This window comes from Antrostomus carolinensis, unplaced genomic scaffold, assembly GCF_000700745.2.
Source record: "Antrostomus carolinensis isolate BGI_N321 unplaced genomic scaffold, ASM70074v2 scaffold3989, whole genome shotgun sequence".
Classification (NCBI taxonomy): Eukaryota; Metazoa; Chordata; class Aves; order Caprimulgiformes; family Caprimulgidae; genus Antrostomus; species Antrostomus carolinensis.
Window position 1 is genome coordinate 160,344 of NW_010340606.1, and position 17,729 is coordinate 178,072.

The 17,729-nt window shown below is 45.7% G+C and overlaps 1 protein-coding gene across 4 annotated transcripts in view; it reads left to right on the forward strand.

Annotated features, from left to right (window-relative positions):
• ARHGEF9 (Cdc42 guanine nucleotide exchange factor 9) overlaps positions 1-17,729 on the forward strand; it is a 177,813-nt gene that overhangs the window by 122,539 nt on the left and 37,545 nt on the right. For all 4 annotated transcript variants that reach the window (XM_029087029.1, XM_010176200.1, XM_029087030.1 and 1 more), the window contains 2 exons: positions 8,203-8,394; positions 15,490-15,669. In XM_029087029.1, the coding sequence (XP_028942862.1) occupies positions 8,203-8,394; positions 15,490-15,669 (372 nt within the window). The remainder of the gene's footprint in view (positions 1-8,202; positions 8,395-15,489; positions 15,670-17,729) is intronic.

The window sequence follows — 17,729 nt, forward strand, 5'->3', positions numbered from 1 at the left end:
ACTTGCTGCTCTTCTGTCCTTTGTGGATGCCATAGCCATGGACTGTCTTTATATAACTGATACAAAGGAGTTTTTGCATACCAGCACATCCAGCATCCACATCCATTCAAAAAAATAGGCTTAATGTTTGTAAGGAGGAATTTACAGCACAGAATAATATTCCAGTACTGCAAATGGATCAGTTGTTGTACCTTAAGGTCTCCTTTAGGAAATACAGTTAGTCTCAAATCAAAGGTTTGATTGCAGAGCCCAACGTCACGTCTCCAAAGTGGCCCATGTGAGATCCAAACACTCCAAACACAGGAAATCAAATGGCGTGGTGTTTGAACTCTGACATATTTCCACTGAAAAAGAAATTTAAAAAAAAAATAAATGAAAGCTTATGGATGTGAAGTTTAGTTCTGTAAAATATTTCCAAAGAGGCACAGCAGAATGTGCCCATCCTGGGCAGAGAAGGGGATTAATTTTGTTACAAAACTTTCTTTGGATACCAAGAGGCAGACTGAGTTTCCACAGTACATTTCTTCTCACCTCAACAGTGCTGACCCTTCCTTCCTTATATTTGCTAAGCTGAGCTACAGAGCAAATCTGAGGTTGAGGAGGTTTTGCTGCAACTTCTTACAGTGCCTGGTGACAGTTGAGTTTTTGTGCAGAAATGAAGGGTAATGGTCCTCCCACGGCTTGAGCGGAGATGGTGTACAGGTGCTTTGTGGTCTGTACCTCTTACGTAGGAGAAAAGGCAGGGGCAGATCCGTGCAGCCATGCTCCTTGTTCTCTCTCATCATTGCCTAGGTTTCCCCAAGTGTTGTAATTTTAGATTGATTTTCCTACTGAAATGCTGCCTTTGACCCACTTTATTTTCTGCTGCTAAAGGAGAAGCACTAGATAAATTGGTGTAAGCTTTTAAGGCACTCTGTAGTAGGAAACTCTAAACCTGAGTCCTGTCTGAGTGCCTGGCAGCTCGTACGCTTTCCTGGGTAGGTGGGTTTAACTTTTGTTCATAGGAGTCGTGACTGTGCTCTCTATTGCAGGTGTTGTTCCACGAGCCAGCCACATCTTGCTGCCCTGTCTGCTTTTTTTCCCCTTTAAAATCTCATTGTGTGTGTAGGGATCTTGATACAACAGCATGTCACTCACCTGCTTTTGCTCCCGCTGCAGTCATTTACTTAGTGCCAGTCGCAGTGGGCATCTAGGTGACATTTTCCAGGGAAAAGAGGACGGCACTAAGGTAGCATTCACCTGTTGGACAAACAAAACGGGATGCGCTGCAGTGTCTGCTGCAGTCAGTGCTTTGTAAAGGAGATTTTATTCTCCTGTGGCAAATCCAGCATAAAAATAGCTTCTGGTAAGAGGTATCACACACAGCGCGAGCAGCACTCCACAGCAACGGGACGCACTGCAGACAAATTGTGGGGTTTTTTTAAAGCCAAGCAGCATTTTAGCATCCAAATGCTGCCTTTGCTAATTGCAACTGTCATTAATGGGACAACTCATGCCATCAGACAGCTCAGTATCCGTCAGGTCCCCAGAGGTTCAAGTGCTGGCACTTGCGCCCTTCCTGGTGTGAGCTGACTTGCAGGTGCAAAAAGAGTGTTTTGAGGTCATTCTTTAAATTAGGCAAACGAGGCACAAATCTTCACAGCCCCTTCCCTACCCTCTGCCCAACTGATCGTGCAGAAAGATCCTTCCCCTGGATGAAGCAGTGGCTTCCTCGACCTGGCAGGGTTTCTGCAGTGAGCTCCTGGAGCAGTTGAGCTTTCACTCTTCCCTGTTGTGCATCACATGTAGCATCACACACCAGGGGCTTTTGGTTTTTAGGAAATGGGGAAGACTGAGCCACAGAATTTTGGTGGATATAGTGTAGGACATCCAATTTATTGCTATGTCCATGTGACTTTTGCTATGTGCTACCTGGTGGAGCTCCAGCCCATGGGAATCTGGGCATTCAGACTGCAGGACACAGAGGGAGGAAGCACAGGTCAGGTTCTTCGGAGCCATTTTTGTTCACCTTTCATGGATTTAGAGTGTGAAGCTGTCCCTGTGGAGTACGCTGTTTTTTCCTTTTCCAGAAACAAGAAGAGTATTTCTCACCTTGAGTAAAGGGAACTTCTGAGGCTGGAAATGGACAGTTTCAGAGGGAAAGGAAGACCTAGGAGTAGGTTTACTGAAGCTGGGGAGTTGCAGGAGGGAAGGAGAAGGTGTTGGAGAGCCTGTGAACTGGAGGGAAGCAAAGGACGGTGAGGCTGGAGCCGGATTACCGAAGGAGAAATTCAGGTTGTGGGTGAAGATAGTGGTAGGACCACAGGAAAGAAAAACCAACTTGCTTCAACTGCCTTTCCTTCTACTGCCAAATGTCCTGTTCCTCACCATGGAAGAGGGTACAGGGAGAAGATGGTCTTTATTTCCCAGCGAACAGCATCCCAGCCACCATCCCGCACTTCCCCTATGCCCGCAGAAGGTCAGCAAGGCTGGGGCTGGCCAGGGCAGGTGCTGGGAGGACAGGTAGCATCTCTGTGCGTCTTGCTGCCTGCCAGGTCCTCACCTCCTCTGTGAAGGCAGGGAAGGGAGAAGCATCTGCTCCTGGGCATTTGTAGAGCCCAGGCCAGTCTGTGCTTCCTCTTGAGGGCAGAGAGAGGCTGTGCTGGGTTGACACGCAGAGACCGATGCTGTTTTATTTATGCAAAGCTCTGCACCATGAGCCCTACTTTATTGCAAATAAGCAAGTGATCTTTTTAATCCAGTGTAGAGTCCAACAGCACATGCATAGAGTACAGTGGATGTGGCTGGAAACAAGGGCACAGCTCTAGCTCCCCTTGAGCTGAGGGAGGAAAGGAGAGGGGACAAACCCTGCGGCTCACGGAGCAGCTCTGCTGAGCATGGCAGCGTGGTGAGGTGGCTGAAACAGTCCAGAGGCTCTGGGCTGCAGATTGTTTCTGTAGGGTTAGTGGAGTCTCCTGCACTCCCTTGCAGTTGCTGCAGGGCTAACGACGCAGCGACAGCACTAGTGGGGATCGGATTTTGGTGAAGGTTGGGCTGCTCGCACTGGTGCTTGTTATAAGGTCACTGGTGAGCAGAGATTCAGTGGAGTGGCAACGGCTCTCTGGAAGGATCTGCCTGTATCATTCATCTGCCACGTTATTTAATTGTGAGGTAGAATCGAGAATGGCACATTATCTGCTAGTTTTGTCCTTGTGAGTATCCAGTGGAAGGAGATTAATAATCCAGATGGCTGGTAAAAATGTTTGTTTTATCATGCTTTCTGATTATTATGAAACTATCAGCCCTCAGTGCCTATTCAAGTAAAATGTCCTCTATATACAGTGTATGCATTCAGCAGTCTAAATATATAATAATTACAGGTCGGCTAATGTTGGAACAGTGCCATTTGGTGATTTTATGCACCATTAGGGTATAGCTGCAAATTGATACATCACATTTCTACACATTTTGTATAAATCACGTGTAATATTAACTGGTATAATGAAATGATCGGCTCTCTCTGTCTCCCAGAACTGGATCCTTAGGCAAAGGGGCCTTTTTTATTTTACTATTTTACTTTTATCTAACTGTGTGAATTAATACGTTATGCAGGAGCTAGTAGTGACTTCCTAATTAGTGCTGAATTTTGAAAGAGGACTGTGAGCATCATGATAAGCCTGTTCTTCTCCACATGTAGGGTGGCCTTTCAATGTGAAACATCACTTAGGACTAGCATTATACAACTTGATTTTTTTTCTCCCTGTAGTTTTTCTTGGTTTCTTTTAATTATTCTCAATACTAAGCATTTGAAATGGTTCTCTGGGCAGGTTTCGTTGTCTGGCATGCTGGATCTTTCTAATGGTGCGGGGAAGGCCCACACAGTGCTGTATTATTTCAGAGCCTATGTTTTTTTGCATTGCAGAGGTGTTTAAAAAGGCACTGAAGGCTGATTTATTATTGTAGGGTTGTTGGTGATTGCTGAATAGGTGTTATTATTTATTCCTACCCCCCGCCCCCCCCTCCCCCCCAAAAAAAAACCCACAAAAAAACCCCCACACCCCAAAACCCAAATCCCACCAAAGAGGCATTGGATGCAGTAATTCAGGCTGATATCCCAAACCCGTGTCTGTGCCAAGCCACAGCCTCTAATTGCTGAGGAGGACAGGAGAGGAGCCTGGAGAGACTACTTGAATTCCAAGTCAGCAGCAGAGCTGACAAGCTGCCAGGGAACTCAAGTCCCATCTCTGCTTCTGCTCTGTGGGAAGCCCCACAGGAGCTTCACAGGGGTGGCAGCCACCTATCCTGAGCAGAGAAGGCTGGGGAGAAAGGTGAAACTGGAAGAAAACTAGTGTTTTGAAGTTTCTTTTATAGAAAAAGAGATAGTTGCACTGGGAGGGGGGTACCTCTGTGCACTTGTGTCCAGTGCACATTGGAAAAGCTGGGAAGAGAGCGCCCTTTTTCCATTAGTGGTGTCTCAGCTGTTACCCGCAGCAGTGGAGGTCAAGCATTTCAGGCAGGAGAGTGTTTTTGGGAGAGTCACATGTGTCTAAAACTGAGTGAACACCCTACTTACAGGTGACTCTGGACTGGGCTAAAATAGGAACCTTTGCAGCATTGTCTTAACTCAATTAAATATGACATTTAATAAAGTTACTGGGAAAAAACAATGTCACCCCCAGTTTGCCTCTTCCACCTCATTGTCGCCTGCGGCACACCATCGTTGTGGTTTGAGTGAGCAGGTCAGTGAAGCAGAGAGGATCTGGCTTGGGGTGGTGGCGTTGGGTCAGAGGACACAATTAACACTTTAGGTGTAGCCTTCCCTTGCCCCAGTGCAGCCCAGCTCCTTCTCAGCACAGGCACAAGATGATTTGAGAGCTGAAGTTGCAAACCCAACCATACTGTGTCACACCAAAGGTCCGTCTAGCCAATGAGTACAAGAGTGTGATGAGCCCACAGTGATGCATTTAAATCCATATTTCAAAGTATGCCTGAGCTTTTCTCTGTCCTCCACTTCACCATGGAGTCTGTCAACCTCAAAAATATTCATGACAAATGTCGTTGGTAAAGTAGATCATCCCTGTGTATAGGTGGGGACAGCCTCCACCAGTTTTAAGTGATTGGCCCGAGGTCAGTAGCAGAGCTGCCAATGTGTCTCATCTTTTGTGAGCCATGGTCCAAACTTCGAATGATCCCCTGGAAGAATGGTCCTCGCTTGAATTATGGAGAACCTTAGAGGTCAAGACAAAAAGCAGGAGTGTTTGAACAGTTCAGTGGGATTAGTCCTTTCGGTGTCCGAGGCTGAAGAACACAGGGTGAAAAGCACATTTGGCTTCATCTGTTACCCATAAAATCGCCGCATTTGTTTTTAATCTAAAGCAGAAGTCATCTAGACTAGAATTGTAATTTTTTTCCTTTTGGGAACAAGAATCCTAGCAGGAAGGAGCAAAAATTTCATTAAGGAAAAAAGCAGGGCTCCTGAGATTCCCAGATGTGGAAGCAGGGAGTGTTCCTGCAGTGCACAAAAGGCAGGCCAGATCCTGAGGTTTTCAGAAATCATGAAAGTTTGCAAGCTTGCTATTTGCCTTGGAGCTTCAAAGCCTTTAGGATTCATGCTTTCAAGCTTCACTCTGCAGTATTATGATTGATTAAATCTTTCCTGCTTTATTTTTTAAATTAAAATTGAATTTTTTCTCACTTGACTCCAGGAGATGGAGCTTTAAAAATATCCTCTGTTGTCAAACTGGCAGGAATGTCATGAAACTTGGTAACAAGCTGTTCCAGTTGGGTTTGGGAGAGCTGAAAAATACCTTTTGATAGTAGCAGGAAGTTAGGATGGGAAGTTATTTTAAACTTCAGCCAACGGGGTTTAATACCTACACTGGTCCTGCTTGATTTTCAAGATATCTTTGGTTTGGAATGCTAATAAAGCTGTCATGAGGACATATCCCTCAAAGGACTCCCCATGCAATTCCCAGGACTAGCCCACTTTCTCTTCTGAGGATGGGCCCAGGTTTTCAGAGCAGAGCCCCCTCTAAAATCAGTGTCACTGATTGTCCCCTGAGGTCGCTTTGACAGCCTCACACCAGCATGATGGTTACTCAGAAGCAGCACTTGGACATTTATTTTTCAACATAAAACGCTGCTCACGTACACGAAGCGTTGCTCTATCTCAGTGTAACTGAAACCTCTTCCAGAGCAGAGTGGGGTTTGCTGGGAAGAGGCACATTTTCTAACTAGCTTTTGGGTTGTTTCTCTGAACAAGTGACATTCTTCTGAAATTTGTTTCAGTGTGCCAGGAGAGGTTTTGCATACTGGATCCCCGTATCTTGGGGTGTGATTTGGTCACTAGCTCACTGCTTTCCCTCGCAGTGACCCAGGGTTCAACCGGGCCTCCCCGTGCTGATGGAAACGTGTCCAGTTCTGGAGCCTCCAACACAAGAGAGACATGGACCTGTTAGAACGAGTCCAGAGGAGGCCACGAGGATGATCCGAGGGCTGGAGCTTGCTGCAACTCAGTGTAGGGTTGATGTCCTCAGTGGATCCTGCCCCACTGCCAGCAAATAGGACATCTTGTCATTTAAACAGGCACTGCTGCCCCACACACCCTCGTGTGAAGTCCCTGATAGCTCCCGAGACACAGGGCACAATTGTGAGCAGGGTGAAAACTCCAACTTCTTATTGTTTTAGGGTTTTTCATCCCCTAAGTTTGCAGCATCATTAACATTCTGCTAGAGAAGAGGTGGGTTTTCTTCAAACGTCTCGGCTTCTTGGCTGGTGTAACTCACTGTAGGATGACAAAATGTGGGAGCTGTAAGAAGTGGTTTAACAAAACATTGTATTCGTCAGGGAAGCAGCAGGAGCAGGGTTAGGTTTTTTTACTTTACTAATTTACATGAACACGGCCCTTTACAATCTGTTTAAAACTAAATTTAAGCTGAATAGTGAGAAAGTATTAAAAACTATTAATGCTGAAAACAAGACTAAAGATGAGGTTAACGATGCGGTTTGTTTTCCTTGTGTCGCTCTATTTTTATGTTTGAAAGTCTCCAGTATTTGGTGCTTTAAAAGCTGAGGAGAAGAGTTACTTCATTTACCTAACAACTCCGGTGACCCATGTAAGAGAGCAGTATTTCTGTCTGTCTTAAGCTTTATTTAATGTTTGTTTGCTGAGCCCAGTTTGAGTTGATCAGGATTATTTTAAGCAGGTTTTGTTTGGGGGAAAAGGTAAGAAGAGGAGAGACTATCATGCGTTGTGTGCAGAGCACACTCTTGTTCAAAGACAGAGACTAGGAGACAGTGTTCTCTTCTAGTTTAGAAGTTCGGGATATGTTTTTTATTTGATGATGGAAAGCAAATTCAGTGTGCTGAAAATGCAGTGATCCTTTTTCATTGCTTTTTGCAGTTTGTTTCAATTTAGAGTATTCAGTGGCCAGGAGTGCTTGGCACCCTTTCCACAGCTGCCCTCAGCCCCCCAGGTTTTAGGGGATTTATTCAGCTGGTCTGATCCCAGTGCAGTTTAGGGACCACGATCTCAAGATGCTGAGATAGGGCCTTTGCCTGAGTGAGAAAGGCTCTTGATGTGAAATGATGAGGAAAACTGCTGTAAAATAATAATCAATGCTCATTCACGAATCCCAGCCTGGGAAGTTTACAGAAAACTCAGGGCCACCACCATTAGCCTGGGCTGGTGTTCACATTATCCAGATTTCTGAACCACACGTATCTTGACCTTCTTAAATCAGTCACCTGTAAAGGGTTTATTCCTCCTCCCAGAGGTTTCTTGCTGTTCAGTCAGACCTCAGCTGATGGTGTGGGGAACTGGGCCAAGCAGTGCTTTACAGTTTTCTTTACGTTGGGCTGTTTTTCATATGTACATCTTGGTTCAGAGCACCTGACAGCATCCAGCAGTCCAGTTACCCTTTCACATGATTGTTTTACATTTGGGATCAAAACTGTCAACACTTGAAGTCACTTTGCTTACGGGAGGAACTTGGCAGTGTGTGGGGGACCACGTGGGGCTGGTTGCACCAGTATAAAAATGGGCTGTCTGGGCTGGAAGCTGTTGTGGACACCACAGCGCGTCGCTGGCAAGAGCATCGCCCTTGCTGTAAGGAGGGAGCTGATCCAGTATCTCCCAGAGTCACGCAACACAAGACTCAGTCTGCTTTCACTCCTTGGCTTCCTGGTGCTTAAGCTTGTTGCTCTCCCCTCTTCTCCTCACAGCTATGGGTAAACCAAGAAGATGGAGTGGAGGAGGGAACCAGCGATGTGCAGAATGGCCATTTGGATCCAAGTGCCGACTGCCTCTGCCTCGGCAGGACCGTTCAGAACCGAGACCAGATGAGAGCCAACGTCATCAATGAAATCATGAGCACGGAGCGCCACTACATCAAGCACCTCAAGGACATTTGTGAGGTACGTGGAGGTTGTGACACTGGGGTACGGCAGCAGGACACGGGCTGGGCTGTTGAGAACTGAGGATTGGGTTTGTCCTTGAGGACTGGGTTTGTCCTTGGGTGACGGGAGAAAAAGATGTGGTGTGTTTGAGTACTGTGTCTAACGGAGGAGCAGTGTCTGTCGATAAGTATTGATGCTTTTGAGAATTTTCTGCTGGATCTAATAATTACCTTTAGTTTGTATTAAATAAAAGTACAATTTTCTGACCTTTTTTCCATACCTCTTTGACTGAAAAATGATGAGGTTGAGATCCTTCAAGCAGTCCTCTTAATTAAAATCCAATGCCATCTACTTTTTGATTGAGGAAATTAGGTTGTAATTAAACCAATCAGTTACCCATTGCATCTGTGCCTTTCACATTGGGTTCACCATTTCCCCTGGCTCAGGATGGCCCCCATTTGGCTTTTCTTATGGTGAGACCGAGCAAAGTGTTTTCACCGTGGGAAAGGAGGTACGTTATGTTTATCCAGTGCAAGGGAACTGTCAGGCAGATGAACTTTGGTGACTGATCTCTCACATCCTCAACTTGGTGGTTCTTCATTATGTTACAGTTAACCCCTATAATCCCTTACTGTCCTACTTCATACAGAATTAGCACCACAAGCTAAGCCCGAAGTGCAGTGCGTGTGGTGCTGGGTGTTTGGGAAGGAGAATGCATGGCTGCACTGGAGAGTGTTGCAGGACAGCTTGGGCATTGTGCGTAATGCATATATGTATTGCTAAGAGGCAGAAGATTGTTAGCACTAAAATCGAAGTCCATGGCTTTCAGCTCATCCCTCTGAGTGTTTAGGATTTTGCGAGCCTGTGCTCAGTCTTTGCAGAGTCAGTGTGCTGAAGCCCCTTGTGAATTCTGCTGATAAAAATGGCTTCCTCCCTTCATACTTGCCACTTTTCTATCGGCGAGGCGAAGCAGCCATCCAAGTAACATCTATGACGTTTTTCAAATATGGGAGAGTCTTGGGATTTCAATTTGGAAACAAATGAGCTTAATTTTGCTGTGCTATTTCAGTCAGAGGGCTCTGCACTGAAGAAGGGAAGAACTGCGGGAACTTTTCCATGCATTGTTTCTTTTCCTGCATGTGCGCTTTTCTGTTGAAAAGCTAAATAAACCTTAACTTGTATTTCCCAGCCATGTCACCATGCTTTTGCCAAGTCAGATTCTCAAGAAGTACAGATAGGTATAGCTTCAGTGACATCTGTGGAGTAACACTGATTTACAGTACCTAATGATATGTCCCAGATATGAGAGAGATCTCTAAGGTTCTTGCCTTGCTCTGTATGATGTAAAATGGTATTGAGGGGATAAATCCAGGTAGAGCATCAGGAAATGATTCAGCTGCCTCTCAAAGAAGAAGGAGGACTGAGGTGGGCATTCTCATCTGCAAAATGATGGGCTGTCCCTTGCTGGAGAGAGCCTCATTTTGCTCAGTTTAGTCAGATCAATCCATTTGCCTCAAGAAGGCTCCGAGACAGCTCAGTCATCCCAGGCATTTCGGCGTAGCATGACGTGACTCTTCCTGTTTGTGCATAAGAGGAGGGGGCTGGAGGTGGAGAGACATGGGCCAGCTCGAGCTCCTCCCAGCACTACTGGATGAATTCGTACAGAGGTGTTATTTCTGCCCAAGAACCAGTAGACACCAGACAACCACTGATGAGATGCAGAAGAGCTGTTGACAGTGGCAAATTCCCCTCTTCCCTTTGCTCTTTATTTTGAGGTGTCAGGACAAACAGCTGCGATATGACGTATTGGAGTGGATGAAAGAGGAGTTCTGGCTGGGTGGCGAAGGTTGAGCCTGATTTAGTACTGAGTTTAGCAGTGTGTTGTTATACTCTTGTTGCTGAGCTATAATGAATAACAAATCCTAATACCAGTGAGGCACCTTAAGAGGTGCGGTGGTTATCAGAGGACTGTCACCCCTGCTAGGTGATTAAGAGTCCTCCAATTTCTACTTCAGGATATATTTCCACTACCTGCCACTATATTATTATGCACTGTGTTATGATTCATAATACACAAGGCACTAGTCCTGCCAAGTCAGGCACTCACAAGCCAGGCAGCACCAGAATGAAAATGACCTGCGCAAGCCAAGACCCGCATGAGGCAGCTGGCTTGGAGGGGAGTTCCCCATCGCAGCGAAGACGTACTGCCCTGACGACGACTGCTGCTTTGCCCTTGCTTAGAGTGTGAAGGACTGACTGCTGCTTGGTGAAACAGTTTTGCGAAGGTTTTTATTAGGGGTAAAATGTGGAGTTTTCCCCTGACTGCATTATCAGGAGTGGATGGATCATTATTCTGAAATAGTACCAAGGGGGAAAGAAAGAAAAAAGGATTTAGCCTTAAGGAAATATCCAGCAATAGGAATTTCAGCCTTAATGGTTAAAGCTTAGAAAAATAATAAGTTACCGAAAACTAGGCTTTTATACTTTTATATCTTACTGGCAGGCAGTGCTGCTCACTCACTCTCCTGTCAAGCACCATGTATACCTATATGGCCATCTCCACGCTTGAAAAGATAAAAGATATCACCTTGCACCTGGAGGGATGGATCCTGGGAGGACACAGGAGGGCGCAGGGTCTGTCTGTGATGTGGCACCCGTGACACCGGCAGAGCAGCCGAGGTGCTGGGTCAGGACAGCTACCTTGATGAGAGTAGAAGGCCAAGAAGGTGGTTTGAGCTGTAGCATGCAGTGGGGAGCACAGGTAGAAGAAGGATGTGCAGGAGGGCTGCAAAGAGCAGGGTGCTGTGCTTTGAGAAATGAGCAGGATTTGGACGCATATGGATGAAGACAAGGCAGAGTTTAAGGAGGTGTTGGAGAAGTGAGTGCTTGGGTGGGAACAGTGAGGCAGTTGGGAGATCAAAGGAAACCTCCGTATTATGAGTAATTCGGGGGTGGGAGGTTAGAAAGGCCAGCCAACTTCCAGTGCTGCATTTTGCTCTTTTCTGAGTAATTTCACTTTGAATTTATTTTTTAATAATGTTGACTGGTTTCTACCTAAGCTTTGCTTTGGTGCTAGGACAGCTCTGAATGCCATGTAGAAAACATCCTCCTCGCATCTTAGCGTGTCAAGCTAAGTCTGTTGTGCAGAGTTGATGGGACAAGTTTCCACGTGGTCTGCATGGCATTAGCCTGACTTATTCTCAGAGACAGAGAAAAACCACCTTTTGTGCTGCCTCGGAGTGAAGCAGCATAAAACCTTCCTGGCAGCACCGTGGCCCTCTTTCAGAGGATCAAATCTGAGAAGCTGCTGGCCCCTTTGTATGACCAGTTTCTCATCTGTGGATACCAGACTGGGGGGTGGCTCTGCAGAAAGCTCTGTGGATCAGTGGGGATGTATAGATGACATATATGTATTCCTGAGTGCGTGTTTTTCACAGCCTGCTTGTGCACACCTTGTTTGTCTGTTTTGGAGCTGGCTGCTTCTTGCCATTTTGAGGAACAGGACTTGATTTTATACTTTAGGTGGGCCCCAGTGCTGTCACAGTGCCTGACATCCAGTACTTGCTTTAGACTGGTATTTTAAGTGCTTGAGAGTCCTGACTGCCAGGGACCAGACCTGGCTCTAGTTCACCTTTTCAGTTCAATCTCAGCTTTGTTTTTGTGCTTGTTCTTGGTACATGTGTATCAGCACAACACTCACCTGGATGCTGTGAGCACCGCTCTAGAAACCAGTATTTTGATAGCTCAAATGGTACTGGTCCAGACTGAGGGGTGGTCTACAGGACAGTGTCTCCCCCAAACTTGCTCAGGGATGGAAGGAAACTGGAATATCATCACAGCTGCCTTTGAAACTATAGCCTGCAGTGGCTGTCATCTCCTCATTCTCTCCTTCACCTTGCTCTTAGTCAGACAAGAAGAAGGATGGATGGGTTGGCCACCTCTCCTGACTGTCTCTAAACCCACTCTGGGTGAAGAAAACTTAGCACTTAACCTCCTGGAAATACCAACTTTGGCCTATACTTCAGGGACTACATGGAAAAGTACTTTAAAGAGAGACAGTTTGACAGCTATTTTTAGGTATTCATTGAGCAAAACACTCTCTAACATCTGCTCATCAGTCAGCTATCCCTTCTCTGAGCAAACCTGATGGGATGAGCAGAAGGAAGATGACATTGTTTTATGTAACAGAAGTAAATTTACTGGAAAAACTATGCAGCAGCCTTCTAGCTGGCTCTTGCTTTGTATTATATATAAATCTTCAGTCTGCAGGCTTGTGCAGGGAACCAACCGTACAAACGCACAAGCTGGATAGAGGATAAGGCTTGGGAACTCTGTGTGTTCTTTTGTTTTCCTCGTGGTTTTATAGGTGCCTGTACAGAAATGTGCTGCTTCAGCTTCTCTGAAACACCTGACTCAAGCAAAGTAATGAACCAGCACAGGGAGGACAGGGAGTATTCAAGACGATAGTTGCAGCCAATAACAACCCCAGGGCTGGAAGGTGTTCACATAAATCACCCGGTGATTATTGCACAGAGCAGCGTGCGGGAGGGGAGGCTGGATTGCAGGCAGCCTGCAGCGGGGCAGAGGTCCTAACACAAACAGCTTGCGGCAGTCATTCAGCCCGACTAGCACCAGTGTCAAAAAGAGCCTGACCTTGGGGACAGGTGCACATCTATTTTTTAATTTTTTTATTTTTTTTTTTTTTAAAGATGTTCTGAGATGAGCAGGTGTAAATACGAAAAGCAGCATGGAAAGATATTCTGCATTATTCCTTGCTAGATTGAATTTTTATTTGTCCTGCAACGTGGGAACCAGCCTGCTCCTGGAAAAATGAGAGAGGGAAACCCAGGGAAATGAGTCATCAAGGAGCTCCTGGAAGAAGAGAGACCTAGATTTAGTAAATGCAGAAGGTATTCCATAACCCAAGCTTCCCAGCTGAAAAAGCCAGCAAATTCAGGGTAACGGCGTCCTTCTAGTGAAGCTGGACGTCGCAGAGGTTGGTTCTTTGCCAGGTTGGCCAAAGTTGCATTTATCATTCATCTGTTTGAAGTTCTCCCTCCCAGGAACCGCATGGTGAGGCTGAAGGACAGTTTATTATAGCATTCCAATAGTTTGCATTGTGGACCAGCAGCTGCATGTCACCAGCTGGCAATTCGTCTGTGTGACTAAGCATCTAGAGATCCCAAATATAGCCATTCAGCTGGAGCTGGTGGCATTTTTTTTCCCCCTTCATTTTTTTTTTTCCTCTTCCTATACAATAAAGGTAGGCAAAGTCATCTCATGATGACCCCCTTGTTATTTCTTTTCACTCAAGAGGCTGCAATCCAGCCTAGGCCAGCACAGTATCTGATCTTTGGTCTTGCAAAGTTTTGAGTCTAAATCGTCCAGACAGGCAAAGCACAGGGAGGATGAAGTGATTTCTTCGATGTCACACAGGTCATTGGAAGAGCCAGAAATTCAACCCAGGCATCCAGAGCCTCCATGTGTCACTCCATCCCCTGGACCACATGTGCTTCAGGCAAGCATGTTGGAAGAAGTCCTCGTGATTCAGCTGAAACTAGGATGGCGAGTTCATGGATAAGGCAGAGTCAGCAAAACAGGAAGACAGAACTTGGTGCGCTAACGCTTTTTGCCAGAATATTGATCCACTCAGTCTTTTTAGGTCAGGAGGTCTTCAGAGCAGTACTTGGTGGGTTCATATGATGTCCAGGTAACCTCAAGCTCAGTACCAATGGGTATTGTAGACAGAGGAATAATAAGCAAGAAGGAGTTTTTTATTATTGCATGGGACTGAGATACATGAGATCTGAATTGTTTCCAAATGTACTGAAGATTCATTCTGTGATTCTGGAGGATTTCCTTAAACTCTCTACATCCTCATTCTTCCTCTCTTTCTGCATTTGACTTCAATGTCTGTAGACTCAGTAAAGGAGCCTGATGTTTGTACAGAGAAGGGTACAAAGCCTTTTCCTCTGGTCTCACTTAGAAGAAAAAGAAAATCAATGAAAGATGATAGTTGAAAAAACAAGAGGGAAATTGTCCCTTGTTTTACACTGTTTGGAATAGTGTATCTGTGCTAATGGAATGGATGGTATAGAAAAAACACCTCCCTAACCTACTGCATCGTCTTTGGGGTTCCCCACCATGACACTCACAGGCCAACAGCCCTCCCACGTTTGTCGCACACTCAGGAAGATGAATGATTGGGGAGATAAACCATGCTGCCTCCCAAGTCAGGGAGCACTTGGAGAGTGTTTTCCTTCAACATTTCACTTGGTGCTGAAACAACTGGGATGGTTACACCCTCCGTACCCTCTTCCTAGATCAAGGGCATGCAACCACACATTAATAGAGTATTTCTGAGCACGATTATCAGCTTCCCTGTCCTGATCACTGTGGCTAAAAGGAGAAATCAGTGGGCAGATGATCTAACAGCCCCTCACGGCTTTCTCTGTAGTGCCACGTGCCCCTGGAGAGGACGTGGAAACAGCAATGTTTGTAGGAGCTACTCGAGATATTGGGCATTGTGAGGCAGTGGTTTTTGTAGGAGCGGGCATGCAATGCTGTGACACACCTCTTTGGAGCGATCAACCAAATTTTGCAGTTCTCTGCAGCACAAGAAGGGACAGAGCTGTTCCAGGCTGTGCTGGTTGAGGTCTCTGGGGAACCTTTCCTTTGCAAAACTAATTCATGCAAAATTCAGAAGGATGTTGAGGCAGAGCCCAGCACTGTCCTCACAATGCCCTGTACACACGCTGTCTCCAGCATCTCCTGACGCAGGCTGGGAAGCCCTGAGCAGCCTGGGTCTGGTGTGTCCTGAGCAAGAGTAGTGCTGTGGGTCTGCTCTAGGTTGCAGTGGGAACAACAATTGCAAATGAGATATTGTCTATCAAAAAAGGATTTCTGTAGCATTTCAAGGCATGTTTTGCATATTGCATGCTTACTCATAGACAGGAGTTGATGGAGACTGTCATGTCATACCAAATTGATTTTGTTTTCAGAGTCATGTTCTGATTTTGTGTTTACTCATTCCTCCTCACGAAAAATCTGGGAGCAGCCTCATTATAAGTGTTTGGGTTCTTTTATGGATTGTTTTATCTCTACTCCTTCCAGGGTTACTTAAAGCAGTGCCGGAAGAGGAGGGATATGTTCAGTGATGAACAGCTAAAGATCATCTTTGGTAACATCGAAGATATCTACAGATTTCAGATGGGTTTTGTCCGGGACTTGGAGAAACAGTACAACAACGAGGACCCCCATCTCAGTGAAATTGGACCATGTTTCCTTGAGCACGTAAGTTCAGTTGGCATTTTTGTTTGGGAGTTTTGGGGTTTTTTTGGGGGGGGGAATAGGATGGGAATAGCAGAGAAAGACAGGAGGCAGGAACCACTCAGAATAACTTCTGCACATCAGTACTGTCCTAATTATGTGTCACAGAATACTTCATGGTCCTCCATTGACTTCTTGAGGTACAGGTGCAAGGAGAATTCCAAGTGAAGCATATAGGTGGATAACTCCCCTGGTACATTTGAATCCCAACAGCTTTTCACATCCACACTTACATTATGTAGATATGATGTCCTCCACCTATTCCCTCCTTATTTTGCTCTTCAGAATATGAATTAAACCTGCTTGCAGACCATCCTAATCAGGTCATAGATAACCAGAAGAAGAGGTGAGAGAGATTAGAGAAGTAAAAGGAGGCCTTAGTAGTGTTACACAAAAATAATAGAGGAGAGAAAATGCTCAGGCTGTTCGCTGTGGCACTGAGATGCATTTGCAAGGGATGAAGAAGCCAGGCAGCTTCAGTTGCCTTCCACTGTGGAGCTGTTGGGCTGCGTGGGGAGGTGCCAGCTCACGCTTCTTGCTGCTCAGGTGGCAGCAGGGCAGCAGATACTTGCTCACACTAAGTGCACACTGAACAGGATGTTTTAGCTGCTGATATAGTCCTGGAGGCTTTTGCCCAGCCCATCATACTGTTACATAAGCCACATACTACAGGAGCTGATAAATTGGCCAGTGTTGTAAATATGTCAGGAAATGTCAAGAAAATTATAGTCCTGCAGTTGCAGGCTTGCCTTTAGGGAGAGAGGAGTGCTGTAGCAGAGCTTACGTATGAGGTGCTCCAGCCCGGGGTGCAGATCCTGTCCTGTGTTACCTCGTTACTTACAGTCAGGCCTGAGCTGGCAACAGTTCGCTTCTTATTAGAGAAATTTCTGATAGACATTCATGAAACAGCAGGGCATCCCTGAAAAGGTTCACAGCATCACTTAAGCATCATTGGTCTTCTAATTGAAAAGCAGGTTCCTTTTTGAGGAGTTGCATGATGGCATTAGCATGGATTATTTTTATCACAGCCTGCAATCTCTGCTGCTTGCTTCCAAAGCAGCATCGTATTCCATCTCTGTGCTAAAAAGATGTAAGAAATCTTGGTGAGAATCAGTAGCTAAAGCCTCATGTCTTGAGGCTGTGCTGTTAATTCATTTACAGTGACAATAGTAAGAATTACTGCCGTTATTCAGAGGAATATCTGACACTTATCTGTCATCAGATAGGGGCTGAAAGCTGGCTAATAAAATCCTGATAAATTATCCCTGTTTAGCCATTTGGGGAAGCTGAGGACATTAAGATCCTGAGATGTGGATCTACAAAGCATCTTGTTCCTCATCTGCTTCATGAAGAGATAGGTGTCAGCACTTGGCTTTTGATCAGATGTGAGGATGGGAAAGAAACCGGGCTCCCCTGTTCCCAGGACAGGTTGTTTGGGCCCTTAGGGGACTAAGAAATAAGAACTGCTGGTCAAGTGTGTTTTTAAAAAAAATAAAATCTGTCCTTTCTGTAGTTGGTAAGGCATCAGCCACAACCTGATGTACCGTCTCGGGCTGTTGACCTGCAAAACCTGGGCTTGTAGGTGGGCTATCTCAACTACAGTCCTCATATGTGATACTGGGTAGTCAGTTTGTGTCTCTCCCTTCCAGTATAATCTTTCTTTGTCTTTTCATCTGCCTTGTCCGTGTGGCCCAGATGAATCAAGCCTGAGTAAAGGGTGATGAACTGCCATGGCCCCATCTGTGGTGTGTGAAGGCAGAAAAAGGAGATTCCAACAAAATGAGCACAAAAAGACTTTCTAGACCAGTGCAAAGGGTGGGTGGGCACACCTGTGAGTGGTTTTTTCTCTTTGTCTGTTTCTCCAGTCTTTGGTGTTTTCTGGCTCTCTGGTCCTGGGGAACTCCACACAGTGGTTGGTCCCTTGGGTTCCCTGTTTGTAAAGGCAATTTCAGATCTACTCAGCTCCTAAACACTTGCCAGGAGTTTTTCAGGGAATCTTTCAGGGAAAGATCTTTCAGGGAAAG